Source organism: Diabrotica virgifera, chromosome 9 (genome assembly GCF_917563875.1).
Source record: "Diabrotica virgifera virgifera chromosome 9, PGI_DIABVI_V3a".
NCBI lineage: Eukaryota > Metazoa > Arthropoda > Insecta > Coleoptera > Chrysomelidae > Diabrotica > Diabrotica virgifera.
The window spans coordinates 223,655,308-223,681,244 of record NC_065451.1 but is presented as its reverse complement, the minus strand read 5'-3'; the positions used below and the strand labels follow the sequence as shown (position 1 = coordinate 223,681,244).

Here is a 25,937-nt window from a genome sequence, read left to right as displayed (position 1 = left end):
TTTTGTGATTATTTCAAAGTTTAATTGTAAACAATATCAAATGTTTTTCAGTTTATCGAACTCCGGACTTATTTTAAACGAGAAGGGGCGAATCGCACCCCCAGGGCAAAAGCACACATCGGCACAATAGCGTTTTTTTCTTTGACATGTTAGCTACGCGTATGCCAAATTTCATAAACTGTGATATACATAGTTTAATTATTATATTTATTGTACGTAGTATTGCAACATGCCTTGAGACAGGTTGATACATTGTTATTATTTCTATTTAAAGTTCGAAGACCAGATAAATAAAGTATAACAGTAAGATGGAGTAGTATTTATTATATTTGATCAATTAAGGACTAAAAGGCACTGCACGTAACTATCAACGTGTTAATTTAATTCATATCTTGAAAATGTATGAACATTTTCAATTTTGTTGCAACCCGAAACTGCAGCAGCATAATATTCTAGTTCAATCAGAGAGTGCAGGAAGCATTACTAGCAGGTAGTGCAGGAAGCAGGTACTTTTTGAATCAAAACTTTTATTCTCTTAATAGTTTACTTAAAAAACTGTTTTCAAAATAAACGCATTTTAAATCTGCGATACAACGTAATTCTTTGCATATCATTGAAGTTACACCCGGAAAATAAACTTGAAACCATAATAGTTGTGTTAGGTCTCATATTTATGTCATTGCATCGCAAATTCCATTTAAAGAAATTGCCGAGACATTTTTGGAAATTTTTATGGTTTTAAGTTATTTTTCGGGTGTAAGTATAATGATATTATGCTAAAAATTATGTTGCCTCGCAGATTTAAAATGCGTTTATCTCGAAAACGGTTGAGTTTAGCGAGATGAATGTAGTATACCATTTATAAGTAAAAACATTAAGAGAATAAAAGTTTTGATTCAAAGAGTATGTAGGATGGGTACTAAAAAAATGAACCTATTAAATGAGCGCTGAAAGGCGTAGGTGGCGCCCTCTGGGTAAGTCATCATTTTTGGTGGCAAATTTAGATTTCTTGTCTCAAAAAACCCCGCATACCAAATTTCGTGTTATTATCCCATGCCTTTTAGGAAATATTCAAGAATAAATAAGATAAAAGTTTAACTTTGACACCCTGTATTTCGGTTATTATCAACTTTTGTACTAAGGTTAGTTAGCTTAAATCGACCTATTTTAACCTTAGGAATCTAAAGTTAAGCTATGGCCCATTTTTTACCAAACACACTGTATATTATTCTAGCAGTGACTCTAATGACAATAACTAGAGAAACGGACGTTTTTCCCATGAAGTTTATATGCGCGAAGCGGATGCGCGTACGGTTTAAGGCGCGACTGACTCTTGCTGTCTAAAGGTCAATGTGTGCTGAAGTGGCTACTCATCTACAGTGGAACCTCGATAACTCGGATTAATCGGGACCGCGGCCGATCCGGGTTATCCGGAGAATATGGTAAAATTAATAAAATACGGTATACTTACAGATAAACTCCGTTATAATTGAAATAACATGAAATGAAATTGAAATAACATGTATATGCACAGTACACATCTAAATTACGTATATAGTCCATTCTTTCACGGTTTTTGCTCTAAATTTTAAAGAACCGCTTGGATTGACATGAAATTTGGCATACGTATAGCTTACATGTCAAAGAAAAAAAGTTATATTGTGCCGATGTGTGCTTTTGCCCTGGGGGTGACTTTCACCCCCTCTTGGGGGTGAAAAAATATATGTCCAAAATAAGTCCGGAAATGGGTAAACTGACTAATTTTAAGTAACTTTTGTTCTATAGAGCTTTTTCGCCAAGTCAACACTTTTCGAGTTATTTGCAAGTGAATATGTTCATTTTTCAACAAAATAACCACATTTTTAGACGGTTTTTCGCAAATAACTCAAAAAGTAAGTATTTTGTCGAAAAAAACGTTCTTAGCAAAAATATAGCCTATAAAAAAGTAAAAGGTCCCTTTTGTTTTTGCAAAAAAAAATCGGGAAGACCACCCACTAATTAGCAACTTAAAATTAAATTAATCGTTACCACTCCACAAATTATTTTACTTATGTTGTGTTTATATGATCTGTAAGTTTCATCGATTCAAAGTGCTTATTTATGAAAAAATTTGGTTTCAAAGTAAAATTTTTAAAAATTTAAATTTTGAAAAATATGTTTTTTTTTCAAAATAACTTAAAAATTGTTAGAGATACCAAAAATCTCGAAAAACAAAAAAAGTCGGATTTGCTTTTCTGAATATTATGTATTTTTTTGTTTCTCTGTTAGACAAAAATTGATTAAGATTTGGTGTTTCTAAATTTGCATACATTCGTGATCAGTGACTCGTTCAATCCCTTTTAACTACAGCCCTTTCAATAATAAGGACTTTGAACCGATGAAACTTACAGATCATATAAACAATATATACATGAGTCAAGAAACTTGTGAAGTCGTAACGATTAAGTTAATTTAAGATACTAATTAGGGGGTGATTTTCTCGATTTTTTACCAAAACAAAAAGGGACTAACTTTATTTTGAGCGTAACTTGTTTAATTTTGATGCTAAAAATTTTTTTATAAAACAAAAATGAAGCTTTTTTTAAACACTTTAAATAAGTTGTAATAAGTTTTCCCCGAAATGTGCTTCATTTTTGGTTATTTCACGTTAAAGTATTCCATTTGGAATTTGATGAATATGAACCTATTTTTCATTAGCTATAACTCTGCTTCTACTAGGTGTAGAGACGTGATATATACACCATTTTTAAAAATTTTTTACAGGCTATATTTTTGCTAAGAATGTTTTTTCGACAAAATACTTACTATTTGAGTTATTTGCGAAAAACCGTCTAAAAGCGTGGTTATTTTGTTGAAAAATGAACATATTCGCTGCCAAATAACTCGAAAAGTATCGACTTAGTGAAAAAATTCTATAGAACAAAAGTTACTTAAAATTAGCCAGTTTATCCATTTCCTGACTTTCTTTGGACGAATATTTTTTCACCCACAAGAGGGGATGAAAACCACCCCCAGGGCAAAAGCACATATCGGCACAATATCACTTTTTTTCTCGAACTTGTTAGCTATGTGTATGCCAAATTTCATGTCAATCCAAGCGGTTCTTTAAAATTTAGAGGTTTTGCAATATTTTACCGTTAAAGAACGGGCTACTGGTAAACCACGTTCGCATTCCGCACAAAACCACACATACAAAGCGTCGTCGATAGTCTCATTTTTAGCTTTATTAGCTTTGCACCGGCACCGATTGTCCAAACTGACTTTTGTTATCATTTTGAAACAAAATTCTTCAATTATAGTTCTATTTTTCTTCCAATCCGATACTGTAGATTGTGTAGATATACCGACACCATATGATGCTGCAATTGTTTTTAAAGATTCGCCTTTATCAATCCTACCTAATGCTTCTAGTTTCTTTTCCATTGTCACTACAACATTTTTACGTTTTGTTGCCATTACGTAGACAAAAAACACGCAATCACAAACTTATCTGAAACACGATTACATAACGGAAGCGAACAATACGACTGTGTACTACACACAATGTGGTCATAATCGCATGTTATTTAAGAACAGACTAAGATCTTTGTTTAAAAAAGGATTTTTTAAATATGTAGTATTTTAGTAATTTTTAAACAATGCTAATACAGTTTGAAATAAATAGGTGTACAAAAAAGGAATAACAGGTGTCTGTTGTTTCCGATAATCGGCTCTGCCGCCGTGTGCCATGAGTCATTTTTACTATCGTTTAGTTTAGTTCAAATTACACAAATACCCATTATCTCTCAAATATTATATTACATACATTTTTATTGTTGAAATGTTTGTCTGATAAAAATCGTCTCAAATATTATATTACATAGATTTTTATTGTTGAAATGTTTGTCTGATAAAAATCGGTCCGGGTTAGTCGGACTTCCGGGTTATCGGGGGCCGACTGATCGGGGTTCCACTGTACTACTCTCGAAAATTTCGCACAAAAAAGATTGGTGACAAATAAAAACAATTTATAAAAAAAAATTTATTAAGAGCAATAAAACATATTTAAAACTACGGAACTAATTCTACAAAAAAATTCAAAAAACGGCTTCGGTCGCTAAAAAAATCAATAAAACATTGACAACAGGCACAAGTCACAAAAATACTAACCAAACCCAAAAAAACGGGCAAGAGGGGCCCCCATCCTCGAGCGATGAGTCACCGAACTGGACTTAGCCCAGAGCAGGGACTCGGCGCCCGAGCAAGCAATACAGATCGAAGATAAGTCACTTGAGATAGCGGGAATAGAGCACCTCACGCTGGCCTGCATTGATCGGGGTAGGATTTCATCTGGGAGTCCGTGTACTCAGGACTCTAATGTGATAAGCATTTTCCTGATTGAGAGCGACCCTTATAGCGCACCAGAGTGTTATCGGGGGGATGGAGCATTGGAGCAGGGTAGAGTGATTCCTGATTACATGGGTTAATTCTCCTCGCCTCAATGAATTGTATCACCCAAATGTCATTCTTAAGGGCTGGGTTAAATCACTATTGCTTGCTATTTAAAATTATTACATACACTTTTTCTCATGTTTATCTTTCACGGCTTTGGTAATAAACTTTTTCTTACATTTGGAACAAGGATATGATCTCTCCCCGGTATGAATTCTCATATGTTCATGAAGAGCGGTTGACTGGGAGAAAGCTTTCTTACATATGGAACAAGAATATGGTTTCTCCCCGGTATGGACTCGCATATGTCTCACAATAGCCGCATTATCGATGAAAGATTTCTTACATACGGAACAAGGATATGGTCTCTCGCCTGTATGAATTCGCTCATGTACCTTAAGAGCGGATACCTGAGCGAAAGGTTTCTTACACACGGAACAAGAAAATGGTTTCTCCCCGGTATGGACTCGCTTATGTTGCGTAAGAATGTGTGTATTATAGAAAGATTTGTTACATTCGGAACAAGGATATCGTCTCTCCTTGGTATTGACTCGCCATGGTCCCTCGCCATGAACTTGCTTCTGATGTGTGTTACAACCGGTCTTGGTCCTGAAAGCTTTACCACAGATATTGCATTTATGTGGTTTTTCCCCAGTATGAACTCTCATATGAAGGTCAAAGCCTTCTTTCTTCTTAAATATTTTACCACAAACAAAACAAACATACCTAGCTGCTTTATGGACTATTTCGTGACTCCTAAGATTTTCTAATTTTGGAAATGTTTTCCCACAATCATTACAAAGGAAAGGTCTTTCTTTTAAATGCACATGGCTGTTATGTCTGTCTAAATTTAGCTTGTAGGGAAAGGTTACATCACACTCATTGCATTTGTATTTGATGTGGGCTTCTTGCATATGTTCCATCAACGAAAAGTTGGACGTGAATTTAGAGTCGCATCGGCCACATTCATATGTATCTCTTTTATTGATGCCCACGTGAAATATTTTATGATCTTTGAACCACGTCTTCGATAAGAACGTCTTGTTACATTCATTGCAATACATTTTCTCTTTTACATGCTCTTTGGATATATGCTCGTATAAAATCTTGGTGTCTTTTGTTTGAAACTCTTTGCATATCACGCACTCGTACAATTCTGGATCTTGATTGTGCTTGGTATTATGTATACTCAAGTCAAACTCGTCAGTAAAAGTATGTTTACACGTACCACAACTATGGTCTTTTGGTTTGTGTTTACGAGCAACATGATTTTGATAACTATCTATGGTATCATACGTCGTCATACAAATTGGACAACTTATATCTTTGCTGCCTGTGTTATATGCATCGTTATTTTCGTCGATATCACCAAGCTGATCTGTGGTATTCTTGTGCATTTCGTAGTGCTCCAGAAGAAGTTCTTTTTCATGGAATTCTTGCTTGCAAATTTTACAGGCCCAAGCGAATGGTTTTTCTTGCTTTATATTTTGGTCCTTTTTCACTGCATCGGCTACTTTTTGTGTGCCAATGGACGATGAAGTATTTTTTACTTCAGGAGTATAGTCGAAAGGATTAACATATGTAGGCGAGGCACATTCACTCTGGGTTACGACTGGTGTATTTGAATGTACATTTGACAAAGTTGTCGGGGGATTTAGTAGATATTTGGTTGGGATTGCTTTCAGTGAAGTTGGAGATCCAGATCCAACAGTATTTGATGGCATCATAATTTTTATATTTGATGGCATCCTAATTTTCGGGATTACTGAAGAAGTCTTTGTTTTTATCAATAGCTGGTTTTGTGATGGTATTACTTTAGGTGCACGTGGAGCAGTTTTTGATGTCACCATTTGGGTCTGTAATGGCATAGCCGCAGGTACAGAGTTCTTTGGTAAAATAATGTAATATTTCTGTGTTCCTGGGCGATGTAGTAGTCGAGGCAAGGCTTGAACATTTTGAAGGCTGGCACTCTTGGGATATGATAATGTGTCGAACAAAAAAGTTGGAGTGTTTATTATCCTAAAAAATCTCAAATTAGTAAAATATTTATTTAAGTAACACATTACTAAAACAACAACAAATAACCAAAAAAAGCTGTGATATTAAATACTTTCTTGTTTACAATATAGCATAAAGTTTTAATAAGATAAGAATTATGGTTGCGAAGGAGGTAGTAGTATTATAGTTTGGTGTCTTTTTTGCATTCAGTTTTAAACATTGTTTTTAAAGGATATATACGGTCTGAGCTTCGCTGGTGTCGCTCCTAGCGGATTACTAATGCAACTTTGACCGGTAATTTTTAAATTTAATATTTAATTGTTATCGCTTAATATTTACAACGCAAAAAAGTAATTAAATTGTAATCGATTTTTTTAAGATTTTGCTAATCATTTTGACGTTCTATTGATAAAATATGAATTTCTTACTTCGGATACTTTCACAATTATCGTGTAGATGGCGCAGATTAATTTATAATTACATATTACGGAACATTAGAAAAACTTAAATTCAGCATTTAAAACGTAAGTATATTTAAGGTAAAAATATATACCACAGCTTTGGCCAACCAATATTTTTTATAATTAATGTTTTTAATTTTAATTTTAAATTAATCACTTTGACATTTATGTCAAATATCCGGTAAACGTTTACAGACTTGCCACTACTGGCGCTCGCGAATTTGTAAATATCCCCTCTACGTACGAGCTCACAGCGTATACAGTCGGAAAAATGAAAGAATACCCATGGACGATCACATCAATCACTTATTTTGTATTTACTGTCTTTTTCTATAACAAACGTTTGCTATTTATAGAAGAAGACAGCTAATACAAAATAAGTGATTGATGTGATCGTGCATGGGTATTCATTCATTTTTCCGATTGTAAAAAATATCTAAAGTAATATTTTATAAATAAATTATGACATCATAACAAGCGAAAGTTTTGTTTTTGATAAAATTAAAATAATATTAAAAATAAAGGTAGGTACCTGTACAAGCACCTGGGCATGAAGATAACTGAAGATGGAACACTCGATGCTGCTATAAACTTGAAGCATTTGAAATGTGGTCATTGAGAAGAATGATGCGCATACCGTGGGTGGATAGATTTCGAAACGATGACGACTTTAAGAGGGCAAGCGTGGAAAGAGAACTCCTTGGATTAATAAAGAAACGCAAGATTAGTTACCTTGAGCACATATTAAGACGAGGAAAATATGAAATGCCACAGTTAATCCTACAAGGGAAGATCGAAGGTAGGAGAGGAGTCTGCCGCAAACTACTATCTTGGTTAAGGAATGGACACAGGCGAACTGTATCACACCGCCAAGAACAGAACCTTAGTAATGAGATAGTCGCCTACGCACTTTCGTGTATGGCATGTTAAGAAGAAGAAGAGCAATGGACGTGTTACGTTGGTGGTTAATGAAATCAATTAACTTAAATTAAAATAAGTGTAAAAACAACAAATTGTCAATAATATATTTATTTGTGTCGGTAAAATAGCGTGAATATTTCTCGAAAGAGGGTTTGTTATTCTTTGCGAGTGTGGTGGTGTGTCCGCGCCGGGTGGTCGCTGTGACTATACTGAAAAAGAAACACATGCCTGTAGTTTTATGTTGAAGACTAATTTATCGACATAAAGAGGCTGGCCATTTTATCTGATGTTTTAAAAGTTGAAAACATTTTTGTCAAGAAGCGTCCTCGAATGCATTCAAAAAGTGATTCATTGACATAAGGTCTGATAAGGTAACTATTTAATGGGGAATTTTTAAACTGAGATTGAACAGGCCATTACCATCTGGTTTCGTATAGAAAGAATTGTGAATTTTAAATGACCCATATTATTTTCGTTTAGAAAAGAAAGTTAATACTTAAAATTAGCAATTAAAAAAATAATAAATGAAGCGTGTCGCTACAGACGCCTTTCCAGCGAAGTTTCTAAAAATAAATAATTGCAATTTGCTTATAAATAAAAAATAAAATTATTATATGCGCGAAGCGGATGCGCGTACGGTTCAAGCCGCGACTTACGCTTGGGGGGTCAAAAGGTCAATATGTGCTGAAGTGGTTACTCATCTACTACTCTCGAAAACTGCGTAAAAAGAAGATTGGTGAGAAATAAAACGATTCATTAAAAATATTTATTAAGAGCAATACTCTTTCTTACATTTGGAACAAGGATTCGGTCTCTCACCGATAATGCGTTCGCATAATATGTTTTTTAAGACTGGATGACTGGGAGAAACCTTTTTTACATACGGAACAAGAATATGGTCTCTCCCCAGTATGGCCTCGCATATGTATCACAAGACCGTATTTATTGGAGAAAGATTTCTCACATTCGGAACAAGCATATGGTTTCACGCCAGTATGAATTCTAGCATGTGCGGTATATCTGCTCTTGCAGCTAAAAGCTTTATCGCAGAAATTGCATTTGTATGGTTTCTCCCCAGTATGGATTCGCATATGAATTTTAAAGCCCTGCTTTGCACATATATTGCCACAGACATGACATACACATTTCCCTGTTTTATGTGCTTTTTCGTGATACCTAAACCAGAGTAAATTTCTAAATGTTTTCCCGCATTCTTTACATAGGAACGGTCTTTCTTTTAAATGCAAACGGCGGTTATGTTCGTATAAATTTTGCTTGTAGGGAAAGGTTACATCACATTGATCGCATTTGTATTTGGTGTGGGATCCTTGCATATGTTCCATCAACGAATAGTTGGACGTGAACTCAGATTCGCATTGGCCACATTTATATGTACCTCTTTTACTAATGTCTATGTGAAATATTTTATGACCTTCGAACCACGTCTTGGATAAGAACGTCTTGTCACACTCATTGCAATACATTTCCTCTTTGACATGCTTATTGGATATATGCTCGTATAAGATTCTCGTGGTATTTGTTCGAAACTTTTTGCATTTTGCGCACTCGTACCATTCTGGATCTTGATTGTGCGTGGTATTATGTACACTCAAGTCAAAATCGTCAGTAAAAGCATGTTTACACTTATCACAATAATGTTTTTTTGGTTTGTGTTTAAGAACAACATGTCTTTTATAGCTATCTATGTGGGCATATGACCTCGAACAAATTGGACAAGTTAGTTCTTTGCTGCTTATGTTATTTGCAAGGTTAATTTCGTCGATATCATCTAGGTGATCTCTGGTATTCTTGTGCATTTCATAGTGCTCCATTAGTTGTTCCTTTTCAAAAAATTCTTTTCTGCAAATTTTACAAGGCCACGCGAATACGGATTCTTTTTCCTGCATTAAATTTCGTTCGCTTTCCAGTATTTCTTGTCTGCAGATGTACAATAAAGTATTTTTTACGTAAGAAGTGTAGTCGAAAGGGTTAATATATGTGGGCCAATCACATTCACTCTTGGTTACGACCTGAGTCTTTGGATGTGCCTTTGACAAAGTTGTCGGACGATCTTTTATATTTTTAGATAGGACTACTTTCAGTGGAGGTTGAGATCTACATGCAACAGTATTTGATGGCATTCTAACTTTTGGGATTACTTTAAGTGCCGGTGAAGAAATCTTTGTTTTTGTCAATAGTTGATGAAGTATCGGTGAAGAAATCTTTGTTTTTACCAATAGTTGGTTTTTTGATGATATTTTTCTAAGTATACGTGGAGTCGTTTTTGTTTTCACCATTTTGATTTGTGATGGTACAGCCGCATTTGGGTTTGATCTAGATGCAACAGTATTTGATGGCATCCCAACTTTTGGGATTACTTTAAGTGCCGGTGAAGAAGTCCTTGTTTTTTCAAATAGTTGGTTTTTTGACGGTATTTTTCTAAGTATACGTGGAGTCGCTTTTGTTGTCACCATTTTGGTTTGTGATGGCACATCCGCATTTGGGTTTGATCTAGATGCAACAGTATTTGATAGCATCCCAACTTTTGGGATTACTTTAAGTGCCGGTGAAGAAGTCCTTGTTTTTACAAATAGTTGGTTTTTTGACGGTATTTTTCTAAGTATACGTGGAATCGTTTTTGTTGTCACCATTTTGGTTTGTGATGGCACAGCCGCATTTGGGTTTGATCTAGATGCAACAGTATTTGATGGCATCCCAACTTTTGGGATTACTTTAAGTGCCGGTGAAGAAGTCTTTGTTTTTACCAATAGTTGGTTTTTTGATGGTATTTTTCTAAGTATACGTGGAGTCGTTTTTGTTGTCACCATTTGGATTTGTAATGGCACAGCCGCAGGTGAGTTCTTTGGTAAAATCATGAAATAGTTGGATGTTCCTTCGATACGAAGTATTCGAGTGGGCAAGGCTTGAACATTTTGAAGGCTGGAACTCTTGGAAGATGATAATGAGTTGGAAAAAGAAGTTGAATCGTTTATTATCCTAAAAAAAACTCACATTAATACATTAATTTAAATAAAATATTACTAAAACAATAACACATAAAACACATTCACGTAGTGCGACTCAATACACTCTGCTATTGTCAGAATAGCAGCAAAAAAAATAAGGAGAAAATGCCACAGCGGAAAACATATTTGTCACTGCCAGGTCTGACCCAGGTTCTATTGCCAAACAGAAAAGGATTAGTCCAGAATAGAAAAATAAAAACGAAAAAAAAAAACAATACAGGTATTTGATGGTTCTAAATCGTAGGGGGAGTATAGTTAATTAACAATAAATACAGAGGTACTCGTAACTCAACCTCATGTTTTATAAATAAAGGCCAAAATCATAAAATATTGTTTTTTGCATATAGCATCTTTAATATCATATATATGTTACCGGCCAAACCCGATTTCAGGACAAACAAGTTGAGTCTAACCCAAACTAGTTTGTCCTAAGCGCGTTAGGATAAACTAGTATGGCCTAGGCCAAACTAGTTTGTCCTATCGCGCGTAGGCCAAACTCGTTTGTCCTAGAACAAACTAGTTTTTCCTGATGTAAATACACACACTTTTAATTGATTACAGATTGGTTGCTGATTTAACCCATTTGGTCCCACTGTACTCGTCTAAGTACAGCAGCAAAAGTAATGACACATCTGGTAAAAAAAGTGGTACTCCACGTGTATGTACGATTCTATTAGGAAGTGTTCTACTAGATTTTCACAACTTATACCCTTGGTGGCGCTTTTCTTCGTAATTTTTGCCGCAGTAATTGTAACCTAACCTCGATATTTCTGTTTGATTATTGAAGTGCTTGTTATTTTGTGATTTTGATATTATTTATCATTTTTTTTAACTTTTACTGTTGTAAGGGTAAGTACTAGTAATGTTTATTTATTCAGTATAAGATTTTTTTTATTATTTTTGTTTTTATGTTACAAAATAGACCTGTACTCATTTGAGTACAGTGGGTTTGTATGAGATCAAAATGATTAATTGGTCATCACTCATCTAAACAGTTCATAAGGGGAAAGCCAGTAAGATTCGGGTACAAGGACTGGATGCTTTGTAGTTCAACTGGTTATTGCTACAATTTTGACACAATGTGTCCATTATTGTCGAGCATCAGTGGATAAATCTAAAGTCGCGGCGTTGCCTTTAGGATCACAAGTTGTTCTAAAAATGCTTGATGTCGTTGATGTGCCTACTGGCCACGAAGTATTTTTTGACAATTATTTTACTAGTTACAATTTGATGGAAACTTTAAAAGAGAAGGGCTTTAGAGCAACATGCACAGCAAGAGAAAATCATATAAAAAAATGTCTTTTGTTACCTTCCGCTGTAATTAAAAAGAAGAATCGTGGATATTACGAATATCGCTTTGATAAGACATGTCTACTACTTTTTGTAAAATTGAACGACAACAATGTCGTCACAATGGTATCAAATTACGATAGTATTGAACCACTTTCAAAAGTGAATCGTTGGTGTGCTACTGCCAAACGAAAAATTGATGTACCCCAACCAAAACTTTTTTCATCATACAATGCTTCAGTTGGCGGTGTTGATCTCTTTGACCAATCGGTTAATAACTACCGAGTCAGTATACAAGGTAAAAAATGGTGGTGGCCCATTTTTACCCACATGCTCAACTCAGCTCTTGTTAACTCGTGGAGGTTACAAATATTTGCTGGAAATAAAGAAATGGATCTTTTGGCTTTTCAACGAAATGTAGTAGGCCACTACGTCATTATTTAAGAAGTGTCGGGAAATCTACTTACTCTAGAAAACGACTAGTAGGATCTACACCAATTAGTCTAAAAATGGATGGAAGCGGTCATTTTCCAAAGAAAATAGACAAACAACTTCGATGTCGCTTATGCCATCAAAGAGTACGTTGGACTTGTATAAAGTGTGAAGTTACTCTGTGTATTGAACGTGATTGTTTTGTACAATTTTATACTAAATAGATTATAATACAGGATGTAACCAAGTATGTACCTATATTGTAAGAACATAAAATATTTTCATTTTTACACAATGTTTTATATTTTTGACCCCCGATCAGCCCATTGTACTCGTATGAGTACACCTACTTTTTGTTAAAAATTTAAATTTTTTATAGCAAATAACAATGAATTGTTACTATTTAACCCAGATTCAACAAGGACATTCAAAAAATCTTGTATTATCGAAAAAAAATGTCGTGGGATCAAATGGGTTAAACGTAAGCTTAGAAGACACTGTTAAGAGTTGTAAGACTTTAAAGTATTTAGGGTAAATGATACGAAATAAAATACGAACAGTTAAAGTGGAGTTTACGAGAAAGTGTCTACAAATCACCAGGAAGGATAGAATAAGAACAGAGGGAATATGAAACAGAAAAGAAGTAGAATGCTCAATTACAAAAAAGTTGTGGTAGTAAAAGTAAAGCCCTGGAATGGTACGAACATGTACAAAGAATACCGGAGCACAGGTGGCCGAAAAGATTACTGGACTGGCACACACGGGGAGATGCTGTGAGATGGAAAACTTACATAGGAAATGCTATGATAGATAGATACCTCGGGGATGGCGACTGGGAGAATAGAGTGCTACGGAAGACGAAAACGACAAACTCATAATGGGAAAAAGCCAAGAAGAAGAAAGTAATTTGATACCTCATTTGTCAATCTACCTGGTATAGTGACGGATGAGTTATATTCGCGGCTGGACGGACAGACAGCCTAGGTCAAATTTCTCACCATTAGTACCATCCTTGTATTATAAGCTTTAATTTGACCCCACATTTTTGTCATTCTACCTGGTATAGTGACGGAAGAGTTATATTCGCGGTCGGACGGACAGACAGCCGAGGTCAAATTTCTCACCTTTAGTACCATCCTTGGATTATAAGCTTTCATTTGACACCTCATTCGTCATTCTTAACTGGTATAATGACGGAGGAGTTGATTTCATGGACAGACAGAAAGACGGACTGACGAACGGACAGACGGACGTGGATAATTCAACGTTTTCACATTTTTTCAAAATTGGGTGAAAACAATATTAATTCGTACTTGATTTTATTCGTAAGTGTATCTTTTCTTTATATTTTGGAGAAAACCTCATCCTTTTATTTATTATTTTTTTATATTATTGGGACGTAAAATTAAGCCATTTAAGGTCAAAAAATCTTCTTCTTCTTTTTTTTTTCTCAAAATGTTATTTTATGCGATTTTACAGTGATTTGGTGTTTATTTAAACAATTTTGCATTTTTTATCCTAAAGTATCAATGGAAAACATAATGTTTTTATTGAAGGGACTCAAAAATGTCATTATGGCATTATAACAACTTATTTTGATTCAAAACAAGTTTTTGATCAAGTTTTATGGTGTAGAAAACGTTAAAATACCGTTTTTACATTTTCCTCCATTCCCAAAATACATCATAATCGATTTGGCTGAAAATTTGCCCACAGATAGCCAAAACATACGACTTTAAGTGGTTAGAAGGATTTGAATTATATTACAATACCAAAAAAGTTACATGCAATATCACAGTAAAAAATGTAGGCGTCTACTGTAAGTAAAATTAACTCGGAAAATATCGACCTCACGACAAAAATTGTTAAAAAAATTGTAATAATTGTAAATACGATTTATTTGGAACAATTTCAGTTCCTACCATTTTTGTCGAAAAGTTAAAAATGGCGGAGATATTGAGCAAAACAGGTTCTCCTTTAAAAATCAAGATGGCGGCTAACTCAACGGAGGAATTCATTCGCGATTTTAAATTTAGGCTACTATTGACTCCCTTAAAGATTAGAAAAATAAAATTTTGGGCAGCTCGACATGCAAGGTCAAAAACTATCCCGACTGGACTAATATACCTACTTTTGAGTCTGATATTATTGTATTTAACTTTTTTGATATTGTAATATAATTCAAATCCTTCTCACCACTTAAAGTCCTATGTTTTGACTAGCTGTGGGCAAATTTTCAGCCAAATGGATTATGATGTATTTTGGTAATGGAGGAAAATGCAAAAAACGGTATTTTAACGTTTTCTACACTATAAAATTTGATCAAAAACTTGTTCTGAATCAAAATAACTTGTTATAATGCAATATAATGATACTTTTGAATCCTTCTATTAAAATATAAAGTTTTCCATTGATACTTTACAATAGAAAATGCAAATTTGTTTAAATGGACACCAAATCACTGTAAAATCGCATAAAATAACATTTTGAGAAAAAAAGAAGATTTTTGAGCTTAAATATCTTATTTTTACGTCCCTCAGAAGCTATACACCAAGTTTCAGAAAAATCGGAGATCCAAAAGTTTTTGCCTGAGTGATTTGACATGGAATGTACCTAATAATAACTTTTACCAAATAGGCCGTAAGGAACTTATTATACCTTGATCATGAGGTAATTAAGTGCCTTTATTAGTGTGCAAAATTTCAAGAAGATCTGTTTGTTAGTTTAAATAGGACCTCTCCAAACGGCGCCCCTCCTAAATTGTAGGAGATTCCTCTACTTGTTTTCAATTAGGACGTCTTAGTAAGTGTCCTTGTTTCTTGATAATGGTGGTTAGGTCCCTAATCCCCTAAAGGTACCTACGATGCAGGGTTGCAACCACCGCGCACCATTGATGGGGTTGATTAACTTCGACACACTAAGTACTTGAATATATTTATTAACTAACTATGTAATGACAGTAACTAGTTGGTGTTGGATGGTTGTTACCCCATCTGGACTTTATCTAAGTCTGACCGTGAATTATTAATAACAGTATTTTTGTTCACTTACAGTTTTTACTATGCGTGGTCTAGTTTACACAAATCAATGCCAACTACTTACATAATCAAAACAATGAATTGTAATATTTACTTTAAGACTTTTAAAAATTAAACCGATTAAATATTCTTATATTCTGGACGCTAATTTAAATCCTTTACATCCCCATCCCTTACAAGAAAAATTTTCTGAGCAATGTACATTATTTTTCTCTTCCCTTACGAAAAAGAAGAAAATTTTTCTCGACATCATCACCAACCGCTTACTGTGTTTGTTACAAAACAATAGAAAATTAAATACCTATTCCTTATAACTATTAACTAAACACAAAGAAAAAAAATGTTCAATATCAATATTGTTCCCGTTTTCACATGTCACTCACGGTGTTCCTGGACTGTAAGCATATGGTCTGTTCTTATGTACCTTCTTGATCTTATTGTTTTCCATTTTAATTTTACAATTAACGTTATTAACCTGTTATTGTGAAGAGGCCTACATAAGGACTATCAAACTTACCATTCTCTTCTCTTTTGACCAGGACTAGGTCTCCTCTATTTTGAAGTGTTGTGGCATCGCTTTGGACTTATTCTTTTCTTGACGCTTTTTTTGTGAAATAAAAATGTATACCATTTTTATTCTGTTGCAATGCGAGGCCAAAAATGTATTAATTTTTACTTAGATTAGAGAGCGCAACCAGCACTCTTATCGACGATTTCGACTCTTGTTAGAGGCTCTTCAGAGAATGCATATGTTGCTTTCTCTAATCCAGTACATTTTTCGACATATATTAATCCCACACTGCAACTGACGTGAAGGTATTAGGTGACTAGCGCCATCTGGCAATTGAAAGATAAAGTTTTTCAATCCTAATAGCAACATTAATAATATTGAAAAATATTAAAAATATTACTAAAAGATTTTTAAATTGAAAACTTATTGGTACATTTCCCTGGTGACACCTCCAAGGCTTCTACAATTTGCAAGAAAAATGGATGCTGCAGTGAAGACAAAAGGGAAGGAATTCTACACTATGCAATTCACAACCCCGTCTGCAGCTTGGTAAAGTTCTAACGGAAAATGCACTTAGTTACTCTACGGAGTAATACTACTATAAAATAAAAATGTATATGTACCATTTTTATTCAGTTGCAGTGCGAGGCCAAAAATGTCTTAATTTTTACTTAGATTAGAGAGCGCAACCGGCACTCTTATCGACGCTTTTTTTGTGCTTTAGTTAGAAGGTGTTAGCTCTCTCGTGTGCGGATTGTTGTTTATATAGTAACTCATTGTAGTAGGCATCTATGTTGTTACATGGTTGAACCTCTCGTGTATGGTCTTCTGGTAAGTTAACTTTCCTGTCAAACAGCAATTCGAACGGTGTGTAACCATGACACGCATTAGGAGTTGTATTGTAGCAGTATGTGAACATTCTGCAACACACATCCCAATTTTCTCTGTCTTCATCTATGAATGACCTTACGTACTCGTTAAATGTTCTGTGCAGTTTCTCACAACTTCCAATCGACTGTGGATGGTATGCCGTTGAAAAGTTGTGCTCTATCTTTAACAGTTTTGTTAGTTCATTCATTACTTCGTTTTTGTACTCTGTGCCTTAGTCTGTTCTTATTTGTTTCATGAGTCCGTGTGTTGGTATAAAATGATCGAAAATTCCTCGCGCTATGGTCTCGGCTTCTTTATTGCACACTGGTATACTTACTGCGTATTTCGTCAGTTCACACAACATTGTGATACAGTATCTATTGCCTTCATTACTTTTAGTAAATTATATGGTGGTTGCAACCCTGCAAGCACCTGTGATGGGGTTGCAATCACCGGTGATGGGGTTGCAACCACCGGTGATGGGGTTGACTTCGACACATTTCTTCTTCTTCTTTGTCTAGTCATTCACGTCCACATCTGAACATAAGCCTCTTCAAGTCTTCCTTTCCATTGTTTTTTCGTTTCAGATCATCTGTCCATCTCATAGGAGGTCTGCCTCTGGGTCTTTTGCGTTGGTATGGTCTCCAGGTTAGAATTGTTCTGTGCCATTTGTTTAGATCGCTCCTAGCTACATGTCCAGCGTATTCCCATTTCAATTTTAGTGATTTTTGTACCACATCGGTGACTTTTGTTTTTTGTCTTATCCATGTGTTTGTTTTCCTGTCCTTAAGTGATATCCTCTTTCCATCGCGTGTTGAGTGACTCTGAGTATGTTCATATTCTTTTTTGTGATTGTCCATGTTTGTGCCCCATATGTTAATATCGGAATAATGCATGCATCAAAAAACTTTAGATCTAAACTTCGACACACTAAGTACTTTAATATATTTATTAATTAACTACGTAATGACAGTAATTAGTTAGTGTTGGATGGTTGTTACTCCATCTGGACTCTAGCTAAGTCTGTCTCTGAATAATCTCTGATACCTTTTTACGTATACATATCTAATGAGTATTTGTTTGTTATGATTTCATATTTGTCTAACGCGACCGTGAATTACTAATAACAGTATTTTTGTTTACTTGCAGTTTTTACTATGCGTGGCCTAGTTTACATAAATCAATGCCAACTACTTACATAATCAAAACATTGAATTGTAATATTTACTTTAAGACTTTTAAAAATTAAACCGATTAAATATTCTTATTTTCAGGATGCTAATTAAATCCTTTACACATCTACTACTCTCGAAAACTTCGTACAAAGAAGATTTGGTGAAGACAAATAAAAACAATTTATAAAGAAATGTTTATTAAGAGCAATAAAACATACTACGGAACTATTGAAAATGATTACACTTTTTCTGATGCTTATCTTTAATGGCTTTGGTAATAAACATTCTATTACATTTGGAACAAGGATATGTTCTCTCTCCAGTATGGATTCTCATATGTACCTGAAGACTGGTTGACTGGGAGAAACCTTTATGACATATGGAACAAAGATATGGTTTCTCCCCACTATGGACTCGCATATGTCTCAAAAGAGCCGCTCCATCGACGAAAGATTTCTCACAAACGGAACAAGGATATGGCCTCTCGCCGGTGTGAATTCGCTCATGTATCCTAAGAGCAGCTACCTGAGCGAAAGCTTTGTTACACATGGAACAAGAATATGGTTTCTCCCCAGTATGGACTCGCATGTGTATCGAAAGAAGGGATGGAATGGAGAAAGATTTGTTACATTGGGAACAAGAATATGGTTTTTCCTTGGTATGGACTCGCTTACGTCTCATCTGAGCGGAACCAGGATATGGTCGCTTGCCAGTATGGACACTTCTAGTATGTCTGTTGTAACCGCTCCTGGACATGAAAGTTTTACCACAGAAATAGCATTGATGTGGTTTTTCTCCAGTATGAACTCTCGTATGAATGTCAAGGCCTTCTTTCTTCTTAAATATTCTACCACAAACAGAACAAACAAACCTAGCCTCCTTATGGACTGTTTCGTGAGACCTAAGATTGGTTAATTTTGTAAATGTTTTCCCACATTCATTACAAAGAAACTCTCCTTCAGTTACATGCAAATGGCTGTTATGTATGTCCAAATTTTGCTTGTAGGGAAAGGTTACATCACACTGATTGCATTTGTATTTGGTGTGGGATCCTTGCATATGTTTCATCAACGAATAGTTGGAAGTGAACTCAGATTCGCATCGGCTACATTTATAAGTATGCCTTTTGTTAATAAGCCTTGTCCCCTTGTACACTTTGTCCCCTACGTGAAATATTTTGTGAATGTCGAACCACGCCTTCGATAAGAATGTCTTGTCGCATTCATTGCAATACATTTCCTCTTTTACATGCTCTTTGGATATATGATCGTATAAGGTTCTAGTGTTATTTGTTTGAAACTTCTTGCATACAACGCACTCATACAATTCTGGATCGTGATTGTGCTTGGTATTATGTACACTCAAGTCAAAATCGTCAGTAAAAGCATGTTTACACTTATCACAATTATGGTCTTTTGGTTTGTGTTTATTACCAACATGTTGTTGATAGTAAGTTATATTAATATGGGTCGTCAAACAAATTGGACAAGTTACATCTTTGCCACTAATGTTATATGCATCGTTATTTTCGTCGATATCACCAAGCTGATCTGTGGTATTTTTGTGTATTTCGTAGTGATCCAGAAGAAGTTCTTTTTCATGGAATTCTTCCTTGCAAATTGTACAGTTCCAAGCGAATACTTTTTCCTGCATTAAATGTTGGTCGTTTTTCATTGCATTGGCTATTTTTTGTGTGCCAATGGATGATAAAGTGTTTTTTACGTCAGGAGTATAGTTGAAAGGATTAACATATTTGGGCGAAGCACATTCACTCTGGATTACGACTGTTGTATATGTATGTGCCTTTGACAAAGTTGTCGAGCGATTTATTAGATCTTTAGTTAGGATTTCTTTCAGTATAGTTGGAGTTCCAGATCCAACAGTGCTGGCAGATGCCAACATAACTTTTGGGATTAATTTAAGTACCGGTGAAGAAGTCTTTGTATTTATCAATAGTTGGTTTTGTGAAAGTATTACTTTACGTAAATGTGGAGTCGTTTTTGTTGTCACCATTTGGGTTTGTGATGCCACAGCCGCATTTGGGTTTGACCTAGATCCAACAGTATTTGATGTCATCATAACTTTTGGGATTACTTTAAGTACTGGTGAAGGAGACTTTGTTTTCATCAATAGTTGGTTTTGTGATGGATATACTTTAAGTGCAGGTGGAGCAGTTTTTGATGTCACCAGTTGGGTTTGTGATGGCACAGCCGCATTTGGGTTTGCTCTAGATCCAACAGTATTTGATGCCATCATAACTTTTGGGATTACTTTAAATACCGGTGAAGAAGTCTTTGTTTTCATCAATAGTTGGTTTTGTGATGGATATACTTTAAATGCAGGTGGATCAGTTTTTGATGTCACCAGTTGGGTTTGTGATGGAACAGCTGCAGATACAGTATTCTTTGGTAAAATAATGTAATATTTTTGTGTTCCTGGACGATGTAGTAGTCGAGGCAAGGCTTGAACATTTTGAAGGCTGGCACTCTTGGGATGTGATAATGTGTCCAACATAAAAGTTGGAGTGTTTATTATCCTAAAAAAAGCTCACATTAGTAAATTATTTATTTAAGTAAAATATTACTAAAACAATAACAAATAAACAAAAAAAAACTTCGTAACAAGAAGGTTGGTGACAAATAAAAACAATTTATTAAAAAATATTTATTAAGAGCAATAAAAATACTCACACATGATATAACATTGCAAACATTATTCACAACGACGTTCCCGATAAAACAGATGTAAAGATGCCTTCTGGCACGAAACATTTTTAATTTTAGTCCACAATTCCGGAATGTCAGACGGTGGATCGGTCTGCCTTTTTCAGCAGTCCCCATATGTACAGGGTGTCCCAAATTGGTATGTTTTGCAGTGTATACTGAAAACTAAAGGAGATAGAAAAAAAGTAGTTAAGATGTCGTGACTTCTTTTTTCGTTAAAGTAACGATTGCCCAATCAAATCATCAATAGCTCCTCACACTATCGAGATACTGGGCGATTATTGAAAAATGTCGAAAACGGCAGGGTTACAGATCTTCCTTATTAAGAAAAATTTGAAAAAACTTTGTAGGAACTTTTGATATATATATATATATATATATATATATATATATATATATATATATATATATATATATATATATATATATATATAGTTTAGTATATTCCACAACAAAACACAGTATATTCCACAACAAAACGCCAAGCCAACAAGTGCAATGTAAATTTTAGTCTTTTGTTTTGTTTTATGTAATGTTTACAATTATTCATTAAAGTGCTTATTGAAAATGGCAATTAGCCGAAACGTTTAAGCCATAATAAAGTGTTTTATTTTTATCAGACCGAAAACCCAGGAATTAAAAAATTTCTATTATATATATATATATATAGTGATTTTTTGAATATATATATATATATATATATATATATATATATATATATATATATATATATATATATATATATATATATATCATTATGGACGGATTCAGTGGCGCACAAAAATTTTTTAGAGGGTCTCGCTATGGAAATATAAACCCTACTTATGTTTTTTTAAATGGGACACCCTGTATATTTTGACATTTTTCGTTTACCTTTTTAATTCTCTTTTATCTGATATGACATATCATATATCTATTTTCAGTTGTTGGAACTACCGTGCAAATAAATTGTTTATAGTTGACGCCAGGTTAAAGGCACTTAAAAATAAAACACTCGGTGACGTATTTTAACATTTTAATATTAGGGTACCAATCATTGACAATTTTATTAAATTTATTTATTAAAATAAAATCAGTACCTACCTAACTTTAAAATAAAGTAAATACTTAACTGCTTATTATTGGCTCAAAGTGAATTTTTATTTTTAAATTGTTGATTCCATATTTTATAAATAAAATGATCACGAAATAGAATACACTGTATTCTATTACGTTTTTCGTTTCCATTTGTAATTTTTTTACCCAATATATTATTATTGTCTTTTATAATTTCTATCTAAAATGACATATTGTTACATTTTGTAAGAATGTTCATTTCATCGAGTAGGCTTTGGTAATGTTGGCATGGAAAATAAAACAAGACATGTGTCATCTGTGTTTTCTGTCAGAATTAATATTGCCACCTAAAGTATTGTCAACAAAAACATGAATTTTGGAAATTATGAAAAATACGATATGCATTTATATTGAATATCAAAAGAATGTTATTGCTGCATCTGAATTATATTTTCAACGATATCCAGAAATAATGCAACCAGACAAGAGAATTTTTAAAAAGCTTTATTCAAATTTATTACAGTATGGATCTTTCGTAAAACCACGGCGTCAGTATGAAAAAAATAATAAAGCGAGACTTTTAAATACGTTGGGTTATACACACGCATTACCATAAAACTTCTTTATGTCAAATTGAGAAGGAAATAGGTATTCCACAGACAAGTGCTGGGAGAATTTTAAAGAAACATAAATTTAGGCCTTATCGTACATCTGTCCGAAAAAAATTATATCCCAACGATTATTTGAGAAGGATACAATTTGCAGAATGGTATATAGAAAAATATAATAAAAATCCAAATGTTTATTCAAAGGTAATATTTAGCGATGAAGCTCGCATATCCAGTGCAGGAATATTTAACCGACACAATGAACTATATTGGAATGACCTATATGACCAATGACCTATTTTTGTCAAGCATAATAAATTAGTTTATCACGTATTTGACGATAAACTAACTGCTGTCGGATATGTAGATATCTTAGAAACGAATTTAAATGACATTTTTGATGAGGAATATTTGGCTGATCGGAATACATTTTGGTTCCAATAAGATGGAGCACCTGCCCATAATGCAGAATTCGTTGGAAATTATTTAAATGAAAAATTTCATAATCGGTGGATTGGAACTTATGGTCCTGTTAGGTGGCCCCATCGTTCACCAGAACTAAATGCTCCTGATTTTTTTATTTGGGGATTTTTTAAAAACAATATTTAAAAAACTGAATTTAACACCAAGGAAGAATTATTACAAAGCATTCATCAAGCATTTAGAAAAATAAAACCCGTACATATACTCAATTGTGTAAGATCTGTAAGAAAAAGGTGTCAATTATTATTACAACAAAACGGTGAATATTTTGAGCATTTATGATAATTTTAATATTTTTGTAAAATTAATTATAGTTGTTACGTTGTTTATTATTGTTGTTTGTTGGTTTATGTTAATGTTATTATTTTTGTAAAATTAATTCTTGTAGTTAAGTAGTTTTTTGTTGTTGGTAAATTCGTTATTCCAATGTTTTAAGTTGATTGATTTTATTTTTGCTAAATAAAAATGTCAAGGATTTGTACCCTATATTAAAATGTTAACATACGTTACCGAGTGTTTTATTTTTAAGTGCCTTTAACTTGACGTCAACTGTAAACAATTTATTTGCACGGTACCTCCAACTGAAAATAGATATATATGTCATATCTGATGAAAGAGAATTAAAAAGGTAAACGAAAAATGTCAAAATATACAGGGTGTCCCATTTAAAAAACATAAGTATGGTTTATATTTCCTTAGCGAGACCCCCTAAAAAAGTTTTTTGTACGCCACTGAATCCGTCCATAATATATTTATCAAAAGTTCCTATAAGGTTTTCTAAAATTTTTCGTAATAAGGAAGATCTGTAACTCTGTCGTTTTCGACATTTTTTCAATAATCGCCCAGTATCTCGATAATATGTGAGGAGCTATTGATGATTTGATTGGGCAATCGTTACTTTAACGAAAAAAGAAGTCATGACATCTTAACTACTTTTTTTCTATTTCCTCTAGTTTTCGGTATACACAGCAAAACATACCAATTTGGGACACCCTGTACGCATCAGGTGGTTTTAGGTCTTCTGATGGTACACGACAACCCCCACGGAATTTTCCTAATTTATTTGTTATAAAAATAAGGTCATAATATTATAATTGCAATTTGTATAATTTATTACGATAGTAGCAAAGTTCTAAGTATTCAACTCATTTGAAAGACTGCAAAGAAAGCACACGCCATTCTTAAAATACGTATAGTACCTCACCATATATGGTCATGCATATTGGCACTGTTTTTAACTATAACAGATATAAATAGGAAGGTCGAGTACCTGAGACATCGTTGTTGTCGTTGGACTCCGTCGCGCGTGATCAGGGGATATAGTTACCGAGAAATGGGTTATCCCCGACCTATCTCAAGGTCAACGTAATGTAATTGTACATTTAATTATATAAGAATAAAGTTTCTGTAAAAAGTTTAAGTTTGTTTGTTCGGGGTAGTGTCTTCGTCCAGCAACCCCCAACTTCACAGTCTGGTGAATGGCGATCTCTCAAAATGATCGCGTAGTATTTGAAGAGACTCCCTAGCCGTGTGACAGATTGCCCGGTCTTGCCGAAACCATTGTTGACTTTAAGCTTGAACCGTTTTCGCGACCTTTTCTGTACGACCGAAAATAGTACTTCATGATAAGTTCTTTTCTGAGAAACTGAGAACCATCCTAAAACACCTACCATTAACACGACATTCACATACGTTATAAGTCAGAAGAAATATTCAAAAAAGCATTAGAAGATGAAGTAGTAGGCATAAAAATAAATGGCTTACCCATATGCGCAATTAGATGCGCCGATGACACAATACTAATAGCAGAAACTATTACAGATCTACAAAAAATTTTAGATAAGGTTGTTGCAACGAGTGAAGAATTTGGTATGTCACTAAACATAAAGAAAACGAAATTCATGTTTATATCTATGAAAAATATTAGAAACATCAATCTACACGTAAATAATAAGACGATATAACGAGTTCAGAATTATAACTATTTAGGGACGAACATTAGTGAAACAAACGATTATACCAAAGAAATCCAAATTAGAGTAGAAAAGGCTAGAAGTGCATTCACTAATATGAAACAAATATTATGTAGTAGAGACCTCACCCTAAATCTTAGAAAGCGAGTACTAAAATGTTATGTATTTTCTGTTCTTTTGTATGGTGTGTAAACATGGACTCTCAATAAACAATGCCTCAATAGATTGGAAGCATTTGAGATGTGGACGTACTAATGAGGAAGTACTAAGGAGAATACAGAACAGCAGGCAGATACTGGATTCCATCAAAATAAGAAAACTTCAATACTTGGGTCATATAACACGTGGTGACAGATATGAACTCCTAAAATTAATTATGCAGGGAAAGATTAAAGGAAGGCGCAGCATAGGTAGGAGAAAAATGTCCTGGCTGAGAAATCTCAGAGAATGGTTTGGATGCAGCTCAACTGAACTCTTTCGGGCTGTAGTGTCGAAAGTGAGAATAGCAATGATGATTGCCAACCTTCGTCGTGGAGATGGCTCGTAAAGAAGAAGAAGATAAGTCAGTGCACTCAATGCGTTTCGGCGCATGACATATGCAAATTTAAGCCATACGCATTTTAGTACTGTTTATTTTTTCGCATACCGCATTAGGAACAATTTTTTGTTCATGAACATCTTTCATGGTTTTGGTATATTACACTGGCGGGCAAAAAATTTAGGTCACATTTAAATTTTGTGTTTTGAGGTAGTAATTTGTTTGTATACTCTGGGCTAATTAGCAAAGTTCATGGAAAAGTTATTTACCAGCAATTTTATTGCTGGAATCGAATTATAAGATCCTATATATTAATAATATATGTATGCAAAGTCCGCAGATAGTGTGCTACTTTTTTTATAAACAAAATGGCGCCGACAAATCGTATTTTTTTCAATTATTG

General features: G+C 34.1%; 3 protein-coding genes across 3 annotated transcripts; all 3 read right to left on the bottom strand.

Annotated features, from left to right (window-relative positions):
* Positions 1–4,006: 4,006 nt before the first annotated feature.
* On the bottom strand, positions 4,007–6,469 carry LOC114325077 (zinc finger protein 845-like). The gene has a single exon (XM_028273007.2). It carries the CDS (start codon positions 6,297–6,299, stop codon positions 4,551–4,553), a length of 1,749 nt encoding a protein of 582 aa, XP_028128808.1. The 5' UTR covers positions 6,300–6,469; the 3' UTR covers positions 4,007–4,550.
* Positions 6,470–8,626: 2,157 nt separating this feature from the next.
* Positions 8,627–16,045, bottom strand: LOC114325035 (zinc finger protein 567-like). Its single transcript, XM_028272958.2, has 2 exons — positions 15,981–16,045; positions 8,627–10,808 (listed from the first exon to the last, which is right to left on the bottom strand). The coding sequence occupies exons 1-2, from the start codon at positions 16,043–16,045 to the stop codon at positions 8,627–8,629; spliced, it is 2,247 nt and encodes a 748-aa protein (XP_028128759.2).
* A 2,288-nt stretch (positions 16,046–18,333) lies between these two features.
* On the bottom strand, positions 18,334–21,196 carry LOC114325076 (zinc finger protein 271-like). Its single transcript, XM_028273005.2, has one exon. It carries the CDS (start codon positions 20,665–20,667, stop codon positions 18,379–18,381), a length of 2,289 nt encoding a protein of 762 aa, XP_028128806.1. The 5' UTR covers positions 20,668–21,196; the 3' UTR covers positions 18,334–18,378.
* Between the last annotated feature and the right edge of the window lie 4,741 nt (positions 21,197–25,937).